Genomic DNA, 19,098 nt, shown 5'->3' on the forward strand with positions numbered 1-19,098 from the left:
GCGGCTTTCAGAAGAAGGGTGCTGGGCATGCACACAGAAATGGTGCATTGGTAGGCCTGCCAGAAAGCCTATTGTCACTGTCAAGGAGCATGGAGGAGTCCAGCTCCAATCTTACACAGGGCTTTGCGCAGTGCTGGGAACCCATGATTTCCAGGATGGAAGTGATGGGCAACTCCATTTGAGCACTTGTGGACTCAACCATGATGCAGAATCTGATGGCAATGTCTCAGCTTCCATTGCAGAACAAGCAGAAGCCACCCAATGTGTTATGTATGGAGAAAGAGTCAGACTGAACACTGTGAGCTCAAAGTAAAGTGTGACCGTAGTCTTTTATTGCAGGTCTCCAGAGTGCCTCTCCAACCTGTGAGGCTTCCTTAAATACCTGTGCTCCCAAAGGATTATGGGATCCCTTGGGACTCCAGGGGACAAGCCCTCTGGTGGCTGTACAGAGTAAATACAAGTTTACATATATAACAACACTCCCCCCCGCCAAAGTCAATCGTGTAACTATTTACAATGTGAGTCGATCTGGGGCCTTTCATGCCCTGGTTGATCATCTCAGTGTGAAAGCTGGTGTTGTTGAATCATTTTTTCGGTCCTCGCTGGGCTGCTGTGCAGCTGGCCTTGCTGGGCTGCCTGTTGTGTTGGGCCCTGCTGGGCTGCTGTGGATGATGGGTTCTGCTTCGTGGTCAACCGTGGTGCCGGTTGCCACTGGTGTGTATGTTGCAGGATCAAAAAAGGTAGGGTCCAAGGTGGGTTGTTCAGGGTAGTCCATGAATCTGAGTTTGATTTGGTCCAAGTGTTTCCGGTGAATGAATCCATTTGAAAGTTTGACCCAAAACACCCTGCTCCCCTCTTTGGTCACGACAGTGCCGGGAAACCACTTGGGACCTTGTCCAGAATTCAGTACAAATACAGGATCATTGATTTCAATCTCGCGTGACACATTTGCGCTATCATGGTATACACTTTGTTGAAGCCGCCTGCTCTCTACCTGTTCATGTAGGTCAGGGCGAACTAATGAGAGCTTTGTCTTAAGTGCTCTTTTCATGAGCAGTTCAGCAGGTGGGATCCCAGTGAGTGAGTGTGGTCTCGTGCGGTAGCTAAGCAGGACTCGGGATAGTCGAGTCTGCAGTGAGCCTTCAGTTGCCTTCTTCAAGTCTTGCTTGATAGTTTACACTGCTCTCTCTGCCTGACCATTGGATGCTGGTTTAAACGGGGCAGATGTGACATGCTTGATCCCGTTACAGGTCATGAATTCTTTGAACTCAGCACTGGTAAAACATGGCCCGTTGTCGCTCACCAGGACATCGGGTAAGCCGTGTGTGGTAAACATGGCCCGCAGGCTTTCAGTGGTGGCAGTGGACGTGCTAGCCGACATTATCTCACATTCAATCTACTCGGAGTATGTATCTACAACCACAAGGAACATTTTACCCAAGACCGGGCCTGCATAGTCGACATGTACCCTAGATGACAGTTTGGAGGGCTAAGATCCTAAACTTAGCGGCGCCTCCATGATTACATTGCTTAACTGCAAGCATGCATTACATCTGTGAACGCAGGACTCTATAAGTCCGCATCGATACCGGGCCATCACACATGGGATCTGGCTATCGCTTTCATCATTATGATGCCTGGGTGGGTACTGTGGAGGTCATTGATGAAGGTGTCTCTGCTCTTCTTGGGGACCACTGCTCGATTGCCCCACAGAAGGCCGTCTGCTTGTATGGACATTTCATCTTTGCGCCACTGGAATGGCTTTATCTCTTCCTGCATTTCCACTGGGACACTGGACCAGCTCCCGTGAAGCATACAGCTTTTGACGAGATAATAAGGGGTCCTGGCTTATCCAGGTTTTGATCTGCCGGACAGTGACGGGTGATTGCTCACTCTCAAATGCTTCCATAACCATGGCTAGATCTGCGGGCTGCGCCATTTCCAACCCCGTGGTGGGCAATGGCAGCCTACTGAGAGCATCGCCGCAGTTTTCTGTGCCTGGCCTGTGGCGGATGGCGTAGTTGTATGTGGACAACGTGATCGCCCATCTCTGGCTGCGGGCCGATGCATTGGTATTTATCCTTTTACTCTTGGAAAACAAGGATATAAGTGGCTCATGGTCAGTTTCCAATTCAAATTTTAGCCCAAACAGGTATTGATGCATTTTCTTTATCCCATAGACACATGCTAACGCTTCTTTCTCAATCATGCTGTAGGTTCGCTCAGCCTTAGACAGACTCCTGGATGCATAAGCAACCGGTTGCAGTTTCCCGAAATCATTAGCTTGTTGCAATACACACCTGATGCCATATGATGACGCATCACATGCTAGTGCCAAACGCTTACATGGGTCATACAACACAAGCAATTTGTTTGAGCATAACATATTTTCTCGTTTTTACAAAGGCATTTTCTTGGCTTTTGCCCCAAATCCATTCGTCCCCTTTTTGTAGTAATACATGCAGTGGTTCTAACAGTGTGCTGAGACCCGGTAAGAAGTTACCAAAGTATTCAGGGGTCCCAGAAACGACCGCAGCTCCGTCATGTTCGGTGCGTTCTCGATTGCCTCCATCTTCGCGTTGGTGGGCCTGATGCCGTCCGCCGCAATCCTCTTTCCCAAGAACTCCACTTCAGGATCCAGGAAAATGCACTTCAAGCGTTTTAACCTGAGCCCCACGCGGGTGAGTCGACTAAGAACCTCCTCCAGGTTCTGCAGATGCTCTACTGTGTTCCGACCTGTGACCAAGATGTCGTCCTGGAAGACCAAGGTGTGGGGGACCGACTTCAGTAAGCTTTCCATGTTTCTCTGGAATATCGCCGCCGCTGATCGGATTCCAAATGGGCATCTGTTCTAAACAAATAGACCCTTGTGCATGTTGATGCAGGTGAGGGCCTTCGATGATTCCTCCAGTTCCTGCGTCATGTAGGCTGAAGTCAGATCCATAGAAACATAGAAACATAGAAACTAGGTGCAGGAGCAGGCCATTCAGCCCTTCTAGCCTGCACCGCCATTCAATGAGTTCATGGCTGAACATGAAACTTCAGTACCCCCTTCCTGCTTTCTCGCCATACCCCTTGATCCCCCGAGTAGTAAGGACTTCATCTAACTCCCTTTTGAATATATTTAGTGAATTGGCCTCAACTACTTTCTGTGGTAGAGAATTCCACACGTTCACCACTCTCTGGGTGAAGAAGTTTCTCCTCATCTCGGTCCTAAATGGCTTACCCCTTATCCTTAGACTGTGACCCCTGGTTCTGGACTTCCCCAACATTGGGAACATTCTTCCTGCATCTAACCTGTCTAAACCCATCAGAATTTTAAACATTTCTATGAGGTCCCCTCTCATTCTTCTGAACTCCAGTGAATACAAGCCCAGTTGATCCAGTCTTTCTTGATAGGTCAGTCCCACCATTTTTTTCCAGCTTCGTGAACATATTTCCTCCCGCCAGCGTTGCAAAGAGGTCGTCGGCCTTTGGTAGTGGGTATTGGTCCTGCAGGGAGAAATAATTGATAGTTACTTTGTAATCGCCACAGATTCTGATGGTGCCGTCTCCCTTGAGGACTGGGACGATAGGACTGGCCCACTCGCTGAACTCGATCGGTGAAATGATGCCTTCTCTTTGCAGCCGGTCTAGCTCGATCTCTACCATCATGCATGGCACTGCTCTTGCCTAATGATGGATGGGACATGCCCCTGGAATTCGATGGATCTGCACTTTTGTTCCTTGGAATTTCCCGATGCCAGGTTCGAACAGCGAAGGAAAGTTGTTTGAGACCTGGCAACACGAAGTATCGTCAGCGGGCGATAGCGCTTGGACATCGTCCCAGTTCCAGAGTATCTTTCCCAGCCAGCTCCTGCCGAGCAACGTGGGACCATCGCCCAGTGCCACCCAGAGTGATAGCTTGTGCACCGCTCCATCGTAGGAGACCTTTACTGTAACACTGTCGATTACAGGAATCAGTTCTTTAGTGTAAATTCTTAGTCTTGTGCGAACTGGAGTTAAGACTGGCCTTGAGGCCTTGTTGCATCACAATCTTTCGAAAGTCTTTTTGCCCATGATGGACTGGCTCGCGCCCGTGTCCAGCTCCATTGACACTGGGAGTCCATTTCGTTCAACATTCATCATTATCGGAGGACAATTCGTGGTGAATGTGTGCACCCCATATACCTCTGCCTCCTCTATCTGAGGCTCTGGTTCGTACTGATCCTCCGTGGATCTGTCCTCCTCTGCAACATGGTGGTTTGCAGGTTTAACAAGCTTAGCAGCTCGCCTGCATACTCATTGGAGGTGTCCGATTGTTCTACAGCCCTTGCAAACGTATCCTTTGAATCGACATGAATGGAAACGATGATCACCCCTGCAGCGCCAACAAGGTGTTAATGGCCTTGCATTCATCACCCTTGATGGTGGACTCTGAGACATCTGTGGACGTGCAGCAGCAGGCATGTGTGACCTGCCCTGTATGTTGCGATTCGAAAACAACATCACTTTGTTCACATTACTTGTAGCAGCACTTGTGTACTGAGAGATTTGCTTAGTATTGTCATTGGTGGCAAGGAACGCCTGGGCTATCACCTTACTCAAGGTTGGGGTCTCTACCGTCAAAAATTTGCGAAGTATGGTTCGTGGCCAATGCCAAGTATGAAAAAGTCTCTGAGCATGTGCTCCAAATGTCCTTCAAATTCTCAATGTCCTGCAAAATGTTTCAGCTCGGCGACATAACTCGCCACTTCCTGGCCTTCAGACCTTTTGTAGGTGTAGAACCTGTACCTCACCATCAGAACGCTTTCCTTCGGGTTCAAATGCTCTAGGACCAGTGTGCACAAATCGTCGTACGATTTCTCCGTGGATTTCGCTGGAGTGTGCAAATTCTTCATGAGGCCATAGGTTGGTGCCCCACAGATGGTGAGGAGGATCGCCCTTTATTTGGCAGCGATCTCTTCCCCATCCACCTCATTGGCCATGAATTATTAGTCGAAAGTTTCCCAATCATCTCCCTCCAAGAATTTCTCCAGGATGCCCACTGTTCTCTGCATCTTTGGGTTCGCTATCTGTATCTCATCGCCAGTTATTATGTATGGAGAAAGAGTCAGAATGAACACTGACTGAACACTGTGAGCTCAAAGTAAAGTGTGACCTTAGTCTTTTATTGCAGGTCTCCAGAGTGCCTCTCCAACCTGTGAGGCTTCCTTAAATACCTGTGCTCCCAAGGGGTTATGGGATTCCTTGGGACTCCAGGGGATGAGCCCTCTGGTGGTTGTACAGAGTAAATACAAGTTTACATATATAACACAGTATGTGAGTACTGCAGTGGAAGCTCAGACTTCTGTTATGCAGGCTCAGCTTGCTACCACACAAGCTCGGAATTCTGCCATTGTGGCTGCATTAACCAGTGTGGAAAAGGGCTTGCAGGGTGTCACAGCAGTCTAGTAACCTCCAACAGATTACTTGGATTGCTGACGTGCTGCCACAGGGGAATGGCAGTGGCTCCATGGAGCAGGAACCTGCTGTCCTTTCTCAGGATGACAGCATTCGGATTTCCACCATTGCCACTCCGACATTGCCCCTGCTGTTGCCTATCAGCCCAGATTGCTGCCTCCCATGCCGAGGTGGCGGAGTCTACAGCCGGGCCTTCTAGCCCAGAGCTGCTCAAGATCATCTTGCAAAGCCATCTGAGGTCTCGGCCGCTGAAAGTCCGCAGCCTTCCACCTGTCATGTTGCAAACACTGGGGTAGCAATGTGTAGGAGCATTAGGATATGCAAGGCACATGAAAGACAGGCACTAAGGGTATGCACAAGCGTGATTAGCTGACTTTGTTATGTATTAAGGAAAAAATGTTATCATGGATGCTGAAATGAAATGATGGCACTGCTCCAGGTTCTCATTTAAAATTATTCAAATGGGTATAAAGCAGAATGAGCAATACATCAATCTTATCACATTCACCTGCTATAAATGGTCCATATATAACTACTTAGATGTTTAGCAGTAAATTGCCTTACATTCCTCATGTGGCATCCAGCCATCCTTTGATCCTGATTTTGGAAGTTTGATGCTAATGTTAAAATTATTATCTCGAACCATGAGTTAATTTGAACGATGCACCACTGCTTGTAAGTTCAAACGCGATAGAAAAATTCCCAGATTTTTTGAAATATAAAACAGAAAATGCTGAAAATAGACAGTAGGTCCATCAGCATCTGTGAAGAGAAAAGACAAATTAATAAACTTGATTGTGATGAAGGGTCTCCATTTAAAACATTGGCCTGTCTTCTCCCTTTTCAAATGCCGACAGAACTATCATGCAGTTCTGGTATTTTCTGTTTTAATTTCAGATTTTTAGAAAGAAAATATCAATTAATTTGTTTAGCAGAATTTGACATAAGTTTTGTGAGGAAAAGAAGGTAATGTCTGTAAGGAAAGAATTAATTGTTAATGAAATGACTGATTACTGCTTTCAAGACTGGTCATGTTTTTGACTCATATCCAAGAAATCATCTGTAATTACAATTTCTACTTCTCTTATGGTAGATTGAAAATTTATTTTGCACATCAAAAATGAAATTTTAAAAAGCATGTTGTTTGCTCTCGACATATTTGTATTTCCATGATATTTATTATATTTGCAGAAAGTAATTTGGTAGAAAAGAAAAAATGTATTTCTCAACAGCTGAAATATTCTCCATTCCTCAAGAAGTTTATTAATTTAGGTTCTATCTATGTCTCACCCTGCTCAATACTTTTTCTTAATCCCTAAACTGAATCTTCTGGGGGAACTGTGTGGTCCAAGCAGTTATGCATTAGCCTTTTACCCCCAGGAAATTATATAAATTCAGCCTAGACTGATAGCTATAAGCTTCCTATGTGAAATCACATAGGAAGAAAGGAACAAGAGTGGACCATTCAGCCCCTCGAGCTGGTTCCACCATTCAATGCGATCATGGCTGGTCTGCAACTTAACTCCATCTACCCGCCTTGCTTCTGTAATCGCTAATACTATTGCCTAACAAAAATCTCTCAATCTCATATTTGAAGTTTTCAATTGACCTAGCCTCAACAGCTTTTTGGGAGAGATAGGTCCAGATTCCCACTAACTGTTGCATGAAGAAGTGCTTTCTGACATCACCCCTGAAAGGTTAGAAAGAAAATAAGAAAGACTTGCATTTATATAGCTCCTATCACAACATCAGGATGCCCAAAGTGATTACAGCGAATGAAGTACTTTTGAAGTGTAGTCCATGATTAGCCAAATGCTTGTAATGAAACAAAGCAAAAAATGCTAATTTAGCTTAAATCCTGTGTGAAGCTCTCTGCTACTTTGCAATGCTGTTTTTATTGGCATGAAATAAGTAGTGATCACACTTGTCCCAACCGTGAAGGGTATATTTGAATAATGGATAGTCCTAGGCCCTGAAGCCACGATCATCCTGATCAAATATTGCCATAATAGCTACCACTTTCAGAAACCAGAATGACCTCCCTCTGAACTCAAGAGATAGAAGTGTTGCTGCAGTGGGTGCTGAGGCAGAATGTTGTGTATTTCATCATCATAGACAGTCCCTCGGAATCGAGGAAGACTTGCTTCCACTCTTAGTATGTTCTTAGGTGGCTGTACAGTCCAATATGAGAACCACAGTCCTGTCACAGGTAGGACAGATAGTCGTTGAGGAAAAAGGTGGGCAGGGAGCCTGGTTTGCCGCACGCTCTTTCCGCTGCCTGCGCTTGATTTCTGCATGCTCTCGGCGACAATACTCAAGGAGCTCAGTGCCCTCCCGAATGCACTTCCTTCACTTAGGGCGGTCTATGGCCAGGGACTCCCAGGTGTCAGTGGGGATGTCGCACTTTATCAGGGAGGCTTTGAGGGTGTCATTGTAACGTTTCCTCTGCCCGCCTTTGGCTCGTTTGCCGTGAACGAGTTCCGAGTAGAGCGCTTGCTTTGGGAGTCTTGTGTCTGGCATGTGAACTATGTGGCCTGCCCAGCGGAACTGATCAAGTGTGGTCAGTGCTTCAATGCTGGGGATGTTGGCCTGGACGAGGACACTAATGTTTGTGCGTCTGTCCTCCCAGGGGATTTACAGGATCTTGCGGAGACATCGCTGGTGGTATTTCTCCAGCGACTTGAGGTGTCTACTGTACATGGTCCATGTCTCTGAGCCATACAGGAGGGCGGGTATTACTACAGCCCTGTAGACCATGAGCTTGGTGACAATTTTGAGGGACTGTTTTTCAAACACTCTTTTCCTCAGGCGGCCGAATTACCGACTGCATGATCTGTTGGTATTTCTTAATTTGTGTTCTTGTTGGAATATAATAGAACCTGTTGAACCGAAGAACAGAAAAGGGATTGCAGTATTGATGTTCCTCTTGCTGATAATTTGAGCAAAAAAAATCAATATGAATGTGAACTGGGAAGTTTGATAAAACTATCAAAAGAAATACTTTCACTCTGAATGTTTATACACTAGTTTGCATAGTAAGTATCCATTTTCTGGGTCACTTTCCTTCTACCAAGATAGCTGAGTCTAACAATGAGAATATTTAAAACATAATTTTCTCCTAAAATGATTTCCTTTGTATTTCACTTCATCTTTTATCATTCGACAGGAAATGTACTCTGCACTAATTAAAGAAACTAGGCTGACACTTCAGTGCAGTATCAGAGAGTGCTGGATTGTCAGGGGTGTCATCCTTTGGATGAGATATTAAACGGATTCCTTGTCTGTCTGCTTAAGTCAATGCAAAAGATACCCAGGCATTATTTAAATTAGAGCGGGGGAGTTGACCTGGTGGTCCAGGCCAATGATTATCCCTCAACCAACACCACCAGATGTGGGGGTCTTAGAGTAGGCAATCTGACTTGTATTTCTATATATAACAATGCCTACACTTCAAAAAGTAATTCACTGTCTGTGAAGCACTTTGGGATGTCTAAAGGATTTGAAAATTTCTTTCTTTCTTTAAAGCTGTGGTAACCCTAACTCATGAATAGCCAACCCTGCAAATCTGCAAATATTCCCTAATGTTAAATGGATCTATTTTAATTACTGCAAAAGTACAGTAATGAGAGACTTGTACTTCTTCCTCTCACTTATCTAGCTTAAACAGGGCTCGCTCTCCTTTACAACCAAGATACATTGCTTGCTTCTCTGAGGTGAAGAATGATGCTGATTGTTACAGCAGTATAAGCAATTATCTAACTTTTAACTGTCACATTCAGGCAGCTATCAAAAGTGTCAGGAATGGCAAAAAGATGCATTTGCTTTTACTTATTCCTAATTTTCTGTCCTCCTATTCTTGATTCATGTTGGGGTATGATTCCATTGGTGCTTGCAGCCTTCTCGTACCTTATAAAAGTCCCAATTGTGCAAGTTGTGAACCTAGACAGTGAGTTAACCAATTGAAGGGCCCTTTGTACGCGGCAGCGCTGCACGGCCCAGTGTACAGCGCTGCTGAGGTTTCCTCTCCGCCCGCGTCCTTTAGTGCTCGAAGAAGGAAGTGGAGCACTTGATTTAGCGCCCCATTTCCTTCCTGGAGCCCTAAAGACAATTTTTTGACAGTGGGGAAACATTAGCAACTGGCGCTAAGTTTCCCGGCTTTCAAAAGTTACCGCCTCCAAACAGGGCGATAATGAATTTCTCCCTCTAGAACTTTACAAGTGTTTAAATTTCTGACAACTTCACCTAAAATTCAGTCGCATCATTAGAGACCAGGTATTTTTCTTTTCAATTGACCTGTTCTTGAGAATGATTTATCCCATGTCAATCATTTCTTCTTGTGCAAAGTGCAAAGTCAGATAGTACATGTGCACCATTAACTTCACAATGAGTTACTTTAAACTTACAGTGTAGAGGAGATGTTTAGCACAACACACAAACAGTTTATTTAACAGAAATATTTTACAGAGCCTTATATACAAATATTTACAATCGACGCACAGAGAAGGGGAAGATTCTGGACTGCATCTATCCTAATCCATTTCTCTTCCTAATCCGTGATTCCAGTCAAATCCCTTTATTCTGAAAACTGATTTGTTTTGGGTCTCATAATTAGGTATTGTGGCTAAGTATACCATTGATAATTGTGTAACGTGTTAGAAACATAGAAAGTAGGTCCAGTCTTTCTTCATATGTCAGTCCTGCCATCCCGGGAATCAGTCTGGTGAACCTTCACTGCACTCCCTCAATAGCAAGAATGCCCTTCCTCAGATTAGGAGACCAAAACTGTACACAATATTCAAGGTGTGGCCTCACCAAGGTCCTGTATAACTGCAGTAAGACCTCCCTGTTCCTATACTCAAATCCTCTCGCTATGAAGGCCAACATGTCATTTGCCTTTTTCACCGCCTGCTGTACTTGCATGTCAACTTTCAATGACTGATGTACCATGACACCCAGGTCTCGTTTTTTGTCTATTGGTGTGAAACATCTGTCAAATGGTGTATAAATGTTGAATGCAGAACACTATTTCAAGGGAACATGGGGGCACAAGTTCAACATTTTGGACTGATGTCCAGAAGTTCTTCACATAAGTTGTGGTCAACACATGGAATGGAGCTCTGAGTAGGATAATGGGAATGGAGACCCTGGAATAAGTTAAGAAACAGTTGGATGCTGTGATGAGCTACTGTAGGCTTTTCTAGATGGGCGAGCAAGGATGAGTCAAATGTTCCTCCTCAGCTGCATCTATTTTCTGATCTTATGATTTCCCAGGAACAAGATTCAGATACATATTCCATATTGAAGAAAAATCCTTATATTGTGTTTTATAAAGATCAATCTCTTTTTAAACAATGTGATTTTCTTTTGCTAATTTATTCATGTGACAATTAAGTAGTTTAAAAAAAAGATTAGAAAATGAGAGTCTCTCAAACTACAGGTAATGTATTTCTTCTTGAATAATATAAGGATCTTGTGACTTTTTCTTCTACCGAGCCCAGTGCAACTTCACATTTACTTATTTGGCTGACTCTAAGTGGGTCAATTTTTATTTTCTTGGCAGTTTCTAGACAACATTTGATAACTGTGCGTTAACTCCTCCACAACTTCAGGCATCTCTTATTGTCATTTGCACTGTAATCCCTGTCCCCATGAATATCTATTAGGCAGTTGTATGTATATAATTTGGCAGCTTCACTCTCCAACACTTGTGGTGCTTGGCAGACAAGCTGCTCCTGATATCGCTGAGGCTCCATTTATAGCCTGCCTGACTAGGTTGTTAACTGAGTTGTGATTCAATGCTATCCTTTCTCCTTTTCTTGGTCTCTGGACAAGAGAATGTTATTAGATATAAAACTATAAGATGCAGGAAATACAAAACAGGTCAGTCACCTACTGTAAAGAGAGAAATGCTAGGTTTTGATCTTTCAATTTCTGCATCCTTCATCAGAACTTAATGGGGTCATTTTAACCCAATATGTCTGGTGTAAATTTGACGAGATTGGACCACCGCCCATTTTATACAACAGCCGATTTTATTTTCCATTAAACTCACTAGGTGTTGAACTGAGACTGCGGAAACTCCTCAAGGCTCGTGTAGCCAAGAGACAGATTTTCATCCCATCAATCGGAACTGGATTTGAATCCAGGTCCAATGCTACATTCAGCTCTTGCTATTTTTGTTCATGTGAGCAATGTAACCCTTGGGCTGGATTTTCAATTAATTTGCGCCCCATTTAGCGCCTCGGCAGGGCGCAAAAAGGCATTTTTGGGTGTCAAACGGGGCGCACAAGATTTTGCGTCCAGGCGGAACTTTCACCAATGGTTTAGCGGCGGCATTAAACTTACCTTCCCGCCCACCATCTTGACTGTTAGGATGATGTCAATCGTCGTGCAATGCAGCACTAGCGCCCTGGGTGGAACTTTCCTGCATTTTGCCTGATTTAGGGTCCGCCCCAGGACCCCCCGGAAAAACCAGGCGGACCCAGGGCACACCAGGTGCCATGTTTAAAGGGAAGGTGGAAGTCGCAGTTATGAATGATTGCCATGGTTGGGAGAAGAACCCTGCATCACTGCACACTTGATTGTGAACTTTTATGTGAGTTTCTAATTTGTTTTAAAGGAACGTAAACCAGAAGGTGGAAGAGCGGGGGGAAAAAAGCGCTTGCGCAAAATGGCCACCTCTGTCAATGCCGGAAGTTTCGCCTCCGGCGCACAGAGTCTGTGGTGCAACGCCAACACTCCTCGGGAGCTTGCAAAAGTTCCTCGCTCTGCGCTAACGTTATCCCGGCACTAACTTTTGCGCCCCGCCGCGAATTGCGCCCTGAAACACTAAAAACCGAAAATCCAGCACCTTGTCTTTTTGCTTTGATGAATCCATAGGTCACTCAGCTGATAGTAATACACTTTACCAGCAAACATCTTGCCCGATTCCTGTCGGGCGGGTTAGGTTCAGATTAGGAATTTAGGAACAGGAGTAGGCCATTCAGCCCCTTGAGCCTGTTTTGCTAATCAATTAGATCATGGCTGATCTGTAACAACCTGATTTATCTGCCTATGTTCCATATCCCTTAATACACTTAGCCCCGAATGCTTAAAGGTAGAAACAAATTTTAATAAGATTGGAAGAAATTTTGATGAAGGCTGCATACCCTAAAAGTCACCTCTCTTTACAGAGATTGAGTGATCTGTGTATTTCCAGCATTTTATGTTTTTATTCTGAATTTCCAGAATTTGTAGTTTTTCATTTTTTTTGGAATGCTGTTAGAAGGTTGAAATTTTCCATCTTTCACAGAGCAATTAAATAGAACTATTTAAGAGAACTATTGTTTTTTTCTGTTTCTGTGTGGAGGTGCCCGGCATCTACATGAAGTAGGATGATAGAAGTCGGGAACTCAAAATGAAAAATTTCAAGTGCAGACATGCATCCCAAGAGTTAATGCATTCCTGACTGTGGCCCTCAAGTAAGACCTTTGATAAAAAAAAGTTAGTGAAATTAATGCCATATGGTATCATTATTTTTAGTTCCATAGGATGGATGTAGGTGGCATGAGTGATGACAGGTGGTAGAACTGTAGAATGTACCAGTTAAATAGTGTTCTACCATATTTCGCACCAAAAGCAATTGTTCACCTGCTTATCTGCCCCCCTCGAGGTTCAGAGGTGAGAAGCCATAAGATAAAAGGGAGTGAACTGTTTACAGTGCCTAGAAGTAAGACTACAGTTAAATGTCACTTGCGTGAACTAAGGGTGTTCACATCATCTGTCATAAAAAAAACATATATCCCTTGGCTTTTTTGTCTGTTTTATGTTTTATAATGAAACATTAATACCAAATTTACTTTATATGTAATCAAGACCAAGAACGGAAGTAAAAATATTTCTGTTTTGATAATTTACCTGTTACTATAGATAGGACTCAGTCTTCAAGAGATTGAAACTTCACAGCACAATAATAATCATGGGCCTTTGCTAAAATATCAGAGGAATTTAATCTGAATGTATGAATGCATAATGCATAGTGCAATTTCAATCCCTGGGAGAGGAGCTGTCTTGGCAGTGGTTGGAATGACAATTTGGATACAAGCTCTTTGAATGAAAAATTGACATTATTTCTAGTTATCTGATTGTTCATATATAATTTATTATTTTCCTGAAATGAATAGAAAGTGCTTGCACTCCTGTTGTTCATTACATAGAATGGTGGCTATCTTTGGAAAAAGAGGGAAAATTGGAAAAAGAATTGGCTTTTTATTTTTTTTGATTAACATTCCAATATGTTGCTGCAAAAAAGTTGAAGTCTTTCATAATAAAATGTGATATTTGTCCTTCAGTTTTTGCTCTCTTTCTTAGTTGGTGGGAGAGACAGAGGATTCAAGAGGAGGGTTTCTTTATTTTTAGAAGTTATTGGGGAGATGTTCTTCTTAACACACACAGTTAATTTTAAGTTAAACATTAAAGAATTTTAAAAATGATGGTCTGGGAGTGTAGTTTCCTGATATGTGTTCCCTACATGTGGCTGGAACACCAAAATAGAAAACCTCCCCTTAAATTTCAGGGGGCACAAAATGATGCCTTAGCAACCGTTGTGCTGTTCAATCCCTTTCATTAACCTCAAGTTCACTCCAGTGCGATCTCTTTAAAAAAAAACAATTTCCCCATTTTTTTTCTCTCTTCTGAAGGTGTTGGCTTTTGATGAGGTATAGTTTCACCAATACCATCAGCAATCTTGGACTTCATCCAAATGACCACTCTCATGTAGCGCCGACTGAGTGAGTGTTGACAGGGGATTTGACAATGGACAGCATCACAGCAAAGCCTGAGTGAGATTGCATATATAGTGCAAAATACTACCAAATGAATGGTCAATTAGGATAATTTTATGTTGCGGCCCATGTTCACTAGGAGCTGATCTGAGACTCCCCAAGCTCTTTTCACGTAGGGCTTTCGTAGCCAAACTACAAATACTTTCAACCCACCAATCCGAGCTGAATTTGAACCCAGGTTCCAATGTGTAACCCACTGCTACATTCAGTCCTATTGCTATTTCTGTTCATATGATCAAAGTAACTCTCCCCTTTTTGCCCTGATGCACCCATAGGTCACATGGGCAGACATTAATACTAATTACCAGCATTCATATTATTTTAAAACAATGGCACCATAAATATTACATTTAAAACAAGGAGTTAGCACTGAAATTGTAATACAAATAGCTTCAGATTTACATGCATGGAGCTGGTCATTGTATTATCGAACACCATATTAAAACTGCCTTCGGTCTTTGAGACTGACTACTAGCTCTTCTCACTGGCCTAGTGTGTAAGCCTTCAAGACTCAGATTCCCCTTCTGTGCGGAGCCAGCAGATTACAGTTGGTGCAGCATTTATGATGTTATAATTAGCCCATTGTTTCCCTAGCATTGGGAAAGGAAAAATCAGCAATGACCATTGCAATTTGATCACTCCCCAGTGGAAATAAGAGTGTATGTATAAACCCTCAGGTGAGAATGGAATAGGGCTCAGCTGTGATGTTAACCCCCATCCCCCATTAGTTTGAATAGTCTGTTGACACTCACTGTCCAGCACATGAAGAATTATAACTTAGGTGAGGTATTGGAAACTGTACCACACTGGGAATCAGTGCTTTCAGGGGGAAGAAAAAAACTGACTGCTGAATCTAGCTACTGTCCACAATCTTTTCTCACTTGTACTATGTGCAACAAATCCAGAGCTCAACAGGAGAGTAATGATGTTAGGGAAAATGGGCTAGAACCTCCACTTTTGTGCTTCGCGCCCAAAAATGTCCGTTATTTCTGGCGTGGGCAGTAAAAAGGGGTTTTCAGATCGCCGGCTTCTCGCCCATTCTCAAAACACCTAGTTTACATTTTGGAAAATGGGCGTTATCGCGAGCGATATCAAATGGGCGGTAGCGTTAAATTTATTTTGACCTTCTGCCGTAAAGTGTGGCCGTCCTTAGCAACGGCATGGCAACGCTCGATTTCTGCATTCAAGGGGTCAAGGGTCATCATGACATGCGCAGAAGAGGAGACAGAGTGAGAGGGAGCTCAGAGGCATTGAAAGCATGTGTGGCTGTGGTCTGTGCTTGTCTGGCTGTTGTGGGAGGCACGACAGAGATTCACCAGTAGCAAAAAGCCTACTAAGCACCAACAACATAGTTGGCACCGAGTTTTTATCCAACAAATAAGATATAACATGGAAGGGATGGAGGAGGCCCTGGAGCTGGTAACCAGGAACACTGCTGCCACAGGCCTCCTAGTGGTCCCCGAGCACGGCACTCCAACCCTAGGTTTTGCACCACCACTGCGAATGGCAGATGAGAGCAAGGACCAAGATCCTGCTTCTGCATCAGAGAATGTTGCTCCCTCAGCACCCCCCGCTCCTGTCCCTATGCACCGACCGCATCTGAGTTCATCCCCCCAAATGAGGCAACACCTGAGGAGCTCCTCGGTCAGGCGCCATAGAGCGAGGAGGGGAAGGGGTAGAGGTGGGGAGAAGGAGAGGGGGGAAGGAAAGTGAGGTGCATGTGTGCAGGTGATGGCTATGATATCTCTCCATCTCAGTGTATGAAATTTGTTGCAATGTATGGAGGCTGGGGACAACGCTCTTGCTTTGCCTTTGTATTCTGTGTTGGTGGACATGTTGAACGTGTAATTTATGTCAATGGAGGAAAAAGTGGGCTGTGGGCGGCGGTTGGGTGTTATTGGCTGTGATATTTATGATTTCAGAGCAATGTTGGTATCAAACTTTTGTTATTGAACATAACCTTGTTGCGCATTGTCTCAGATAACTGGACCGTTACACACTGGTGATTCCTTAACATGAAAGGGTTAAATACAACTTAACATCAATCAACGTAAACTTTAACGGGCACCAAGATGATGGGCACCATTGATGTCTGAGCTGCACACACACAGCAGTGTGTCCACGTTGTCACTCACATCAGCGCACTTTCAGACAAATCTTTCTGATAACAGCTCCTCACATAAGAGTGGGATTTAACAAATTCCAGCCACACTGCTGCCGTTCATTCTGGTTAGTTCCACTTTTTGTGGGCGTTTTTTTGAGAGAGCGATATTGTGCGCGATATGTGTGCGAGGTGGTGGAATTGGCGATAGGCGATTTCCATGGCCGCTAGTTTGGATAAATATGCTCTTTATGACAAAAAACAGTGGGCGGGCGTTCATATTGAATCGCGGCATTAATTCCGTGCGGAAAGTAGCGCTGGGCGATATTATGGGCATTGATTTCGCCCATTCTGCTGATTCCGCCCCAAAAAAGTGGGCGGGCAGTAATATTTTTTCTCGCCGTTAAGCCCATTGGGAAAATAACGCTCAGCGATAAGTCTCCTAAAAAAGCCCATCAGTTTCCATTTTGTGCCAAAATGGGCGATATATGGGCGTTATACGTCATTTCAGCGGTAAAATGGGCGTTAAGTGAGCGTTAAGCATGCAAAAAAAGTGGAGGTTCTAGCCCAATGTATCTAAAGGACATGTATCATGGAAACTATTTTGGAGATACCATTGGTTTAAAGGATAGGATCATTTTCAGACTTTTCAAGGGGTTGCACCACCCTATACCATGCCTACACCTGCCTCTCATTTTATTTTGTGCTTATAAGAAAGGATTTGCTTAAATAGCTGAAGGGGAAAATGGAACAGAATCATTTTCCAGTTGCTATTTAGCCAGAGAAGGGAATGTCACCTTTATTGGGTTGGACCAGGTTTAGGCTTGATTAAGGTGGGGTCAAACAGCTATTCCTCTTAGGCTATTCACCCATACATTTCCTGAATCGATTGCTGATGTTTCTACAAAAACAGAATGTGTTGGAAAGACACAGCTGGTCTGCCAGTGTAAGAGGCTAATACTTTGGTTGGAGCTCTTCATTCATTCTTATAAAGGTTCTCTAGCCAAGACATGAATCTGTCTTTTCCCTCTTCTGATGCTGTTGGACCTGCTGTGTAATTGCAGCATTTTGTGTTTTTATTTCATATTTCTAGCATTTATTTAACATCATTGATGCTTCTATTCCTGAGTTAAATTATAAACCTGCTCTTTATATTTTTGTTGACCCAGAATAAGCACTTCTGCACAATTTGAAAAAAGTTACCTGATAACTAGTGCAATAAGTGTAATAATAATTCCAGCAAAAGGAGGAACCTTATAATGAGGCAGAATTCTTATTTGATTAGAAAGTAAAGATAATTTGGAAATATGTCATTGGGACTTGTGGAACTGTCCAGCAGCTCCACTACAACTTTACGAAAACTTTTGCAATCCTATTTCATAGAGGTTTCTCTTTGTCTACTCTTAGGATGCAAACTAAAATCCAAACCTGTAAAAAAAACTATTAATTTTAAGCCTACAAATGATTACTGTCCAACCAAAAGACTAAATTGGCATATTTGTCATTGTCTTTGGTGACCAAGATGGCAGATACCACTTCTTCAAAATACCAGTATCAATGGTTACATCCTGCTCACTTACTCAAGACTGAGCCATCTTGCTATTTGTTTAAGACTTCAATGGTGTTTTCATATACGGAGAGGCTCTTCTGACATCTCTCCTGCACTCCTGGATAGGATAGGTTGATGGCTGCCTCTGTTAGACGTTGCCTCCAAGATTTCTCTCATTCCTATTGCAATCAATACGACTATAGTTAATGCTCCAATGCTCCTCTCAACTTTCAAGTCCTGTTCCTCTCTCAGCTCCAGAAATATCGCCCTGCAACGTTTTTGACTTCCTTACATTTCCACTGTGTTGAAATCAGGACTCACTGCATATTCATCCTACTTCAAAACTATGAAAGTCCTTAACTCTCTTATTTTCTCCTATAATTGGCAGGCTTCTAAAATTCAAGCTGGATGTCAGCTAATCGGGTTTCCTGATTTGACCGTGTTTTTCTCTGAGACTCTTTTTGAACCTTGCTGACGTCCTGTGCGCTATGGCCTTCGACCCTTCACAATGAATTTTCAATTAAAAAAAAAATCAAGGATTACTCCAGCAGCCAATAAAATCACTTGCCATTCTTCTTCATTGTATTTGACACAGTACCTGACCGAAAGCATTGCTGTCAAAACATAAACCGAAAATTGCTCAAAATAAACCAATGCGGTGGCATCATTGTTAGAAATACAGTTCATTCTTTGTGTCTCTGACTGAGTCAGCAATGAGCAAGCTGTCTGTTTTCATTGTACTTTCACTTCTTAACTTAAAAAAAATGTCAATTTACTCCTACAATCTGTTATTTCTAGAACCATATTGGTCTAGCTTGCGACTTATTCCATTGCTGGTAAAGTTCTGTTGCAATAAAAATCTGTCATTTTAAAGTTTTTGATAGATTACAAGATTGCCGCACATCAGTCCACTCCTGCTTAGTGTTCTGCAAAGCCTGGGTCTTCTGTTCATCTACCTGAACATAGTCCACCCGCTCTTCCAGCATGGATGAAAGGAACGGCTTCTGTGTGCGACAAAAAAGCAATTGATTAGATGCTACACAAGATGCGTTATCTCTTTCACTCACACCGTTTCTCACACTTTTACTCTTGCAATTTCTTTTACTTTCACTGTCTTTTTTGCACTCTACCTTGTACACTTTCTTTCACATTCTCTCACACATTCTTGCTTCTTATCTCACAAT

At 43.3% G+C, this 19,098-nt stretch overlaps 1 protein-coding gene across 3 annotated transcripts in view; it reads right to left on the reverse strand.

Annotated features, from left to right (window-relative positions):
- Positions 1–9,873: 9,873 nt before the first annotated feature.
- Positions 9,874–19,098, reverse strand: part of gab3 (GRB2 associated binding protein 3) — a 157,024-nt gene continuing 147,799 nt past the window's right edge. For all 3 annotated transcript variants that reach the window (XM_070882698.1, XM_070882695.1, XM_070882696.1), the window contains exon 10: positions 9,874–18,918. In XM_070882698.1, coding sequence (XP_070738799.1) covers positions 18,778–18,918 — 141 coding nt within the window. In that variant the 3' untranslated portion in view covers positions 9,874–18,777. The remainder of the gene's footprint in view (positions 18,919–19,098) is intronic.

The sequence above is a fragment of the Pristiophorus japonicus genome, chromosome 6, assembly GCF_044704955.1.
Source record: "Pristiophorus japonicus isolate sPriJap1 chromosome 6, sPriJap1.hap1, whole genome shotgun sequence".
Taxonomy (NCBI): domain Eukaryota; kingdom Metazoa; phylum Chordata; class Chondrichthyes; family Pristiophoridae; genus Pristiophorus; species Pristiophorus japonicus.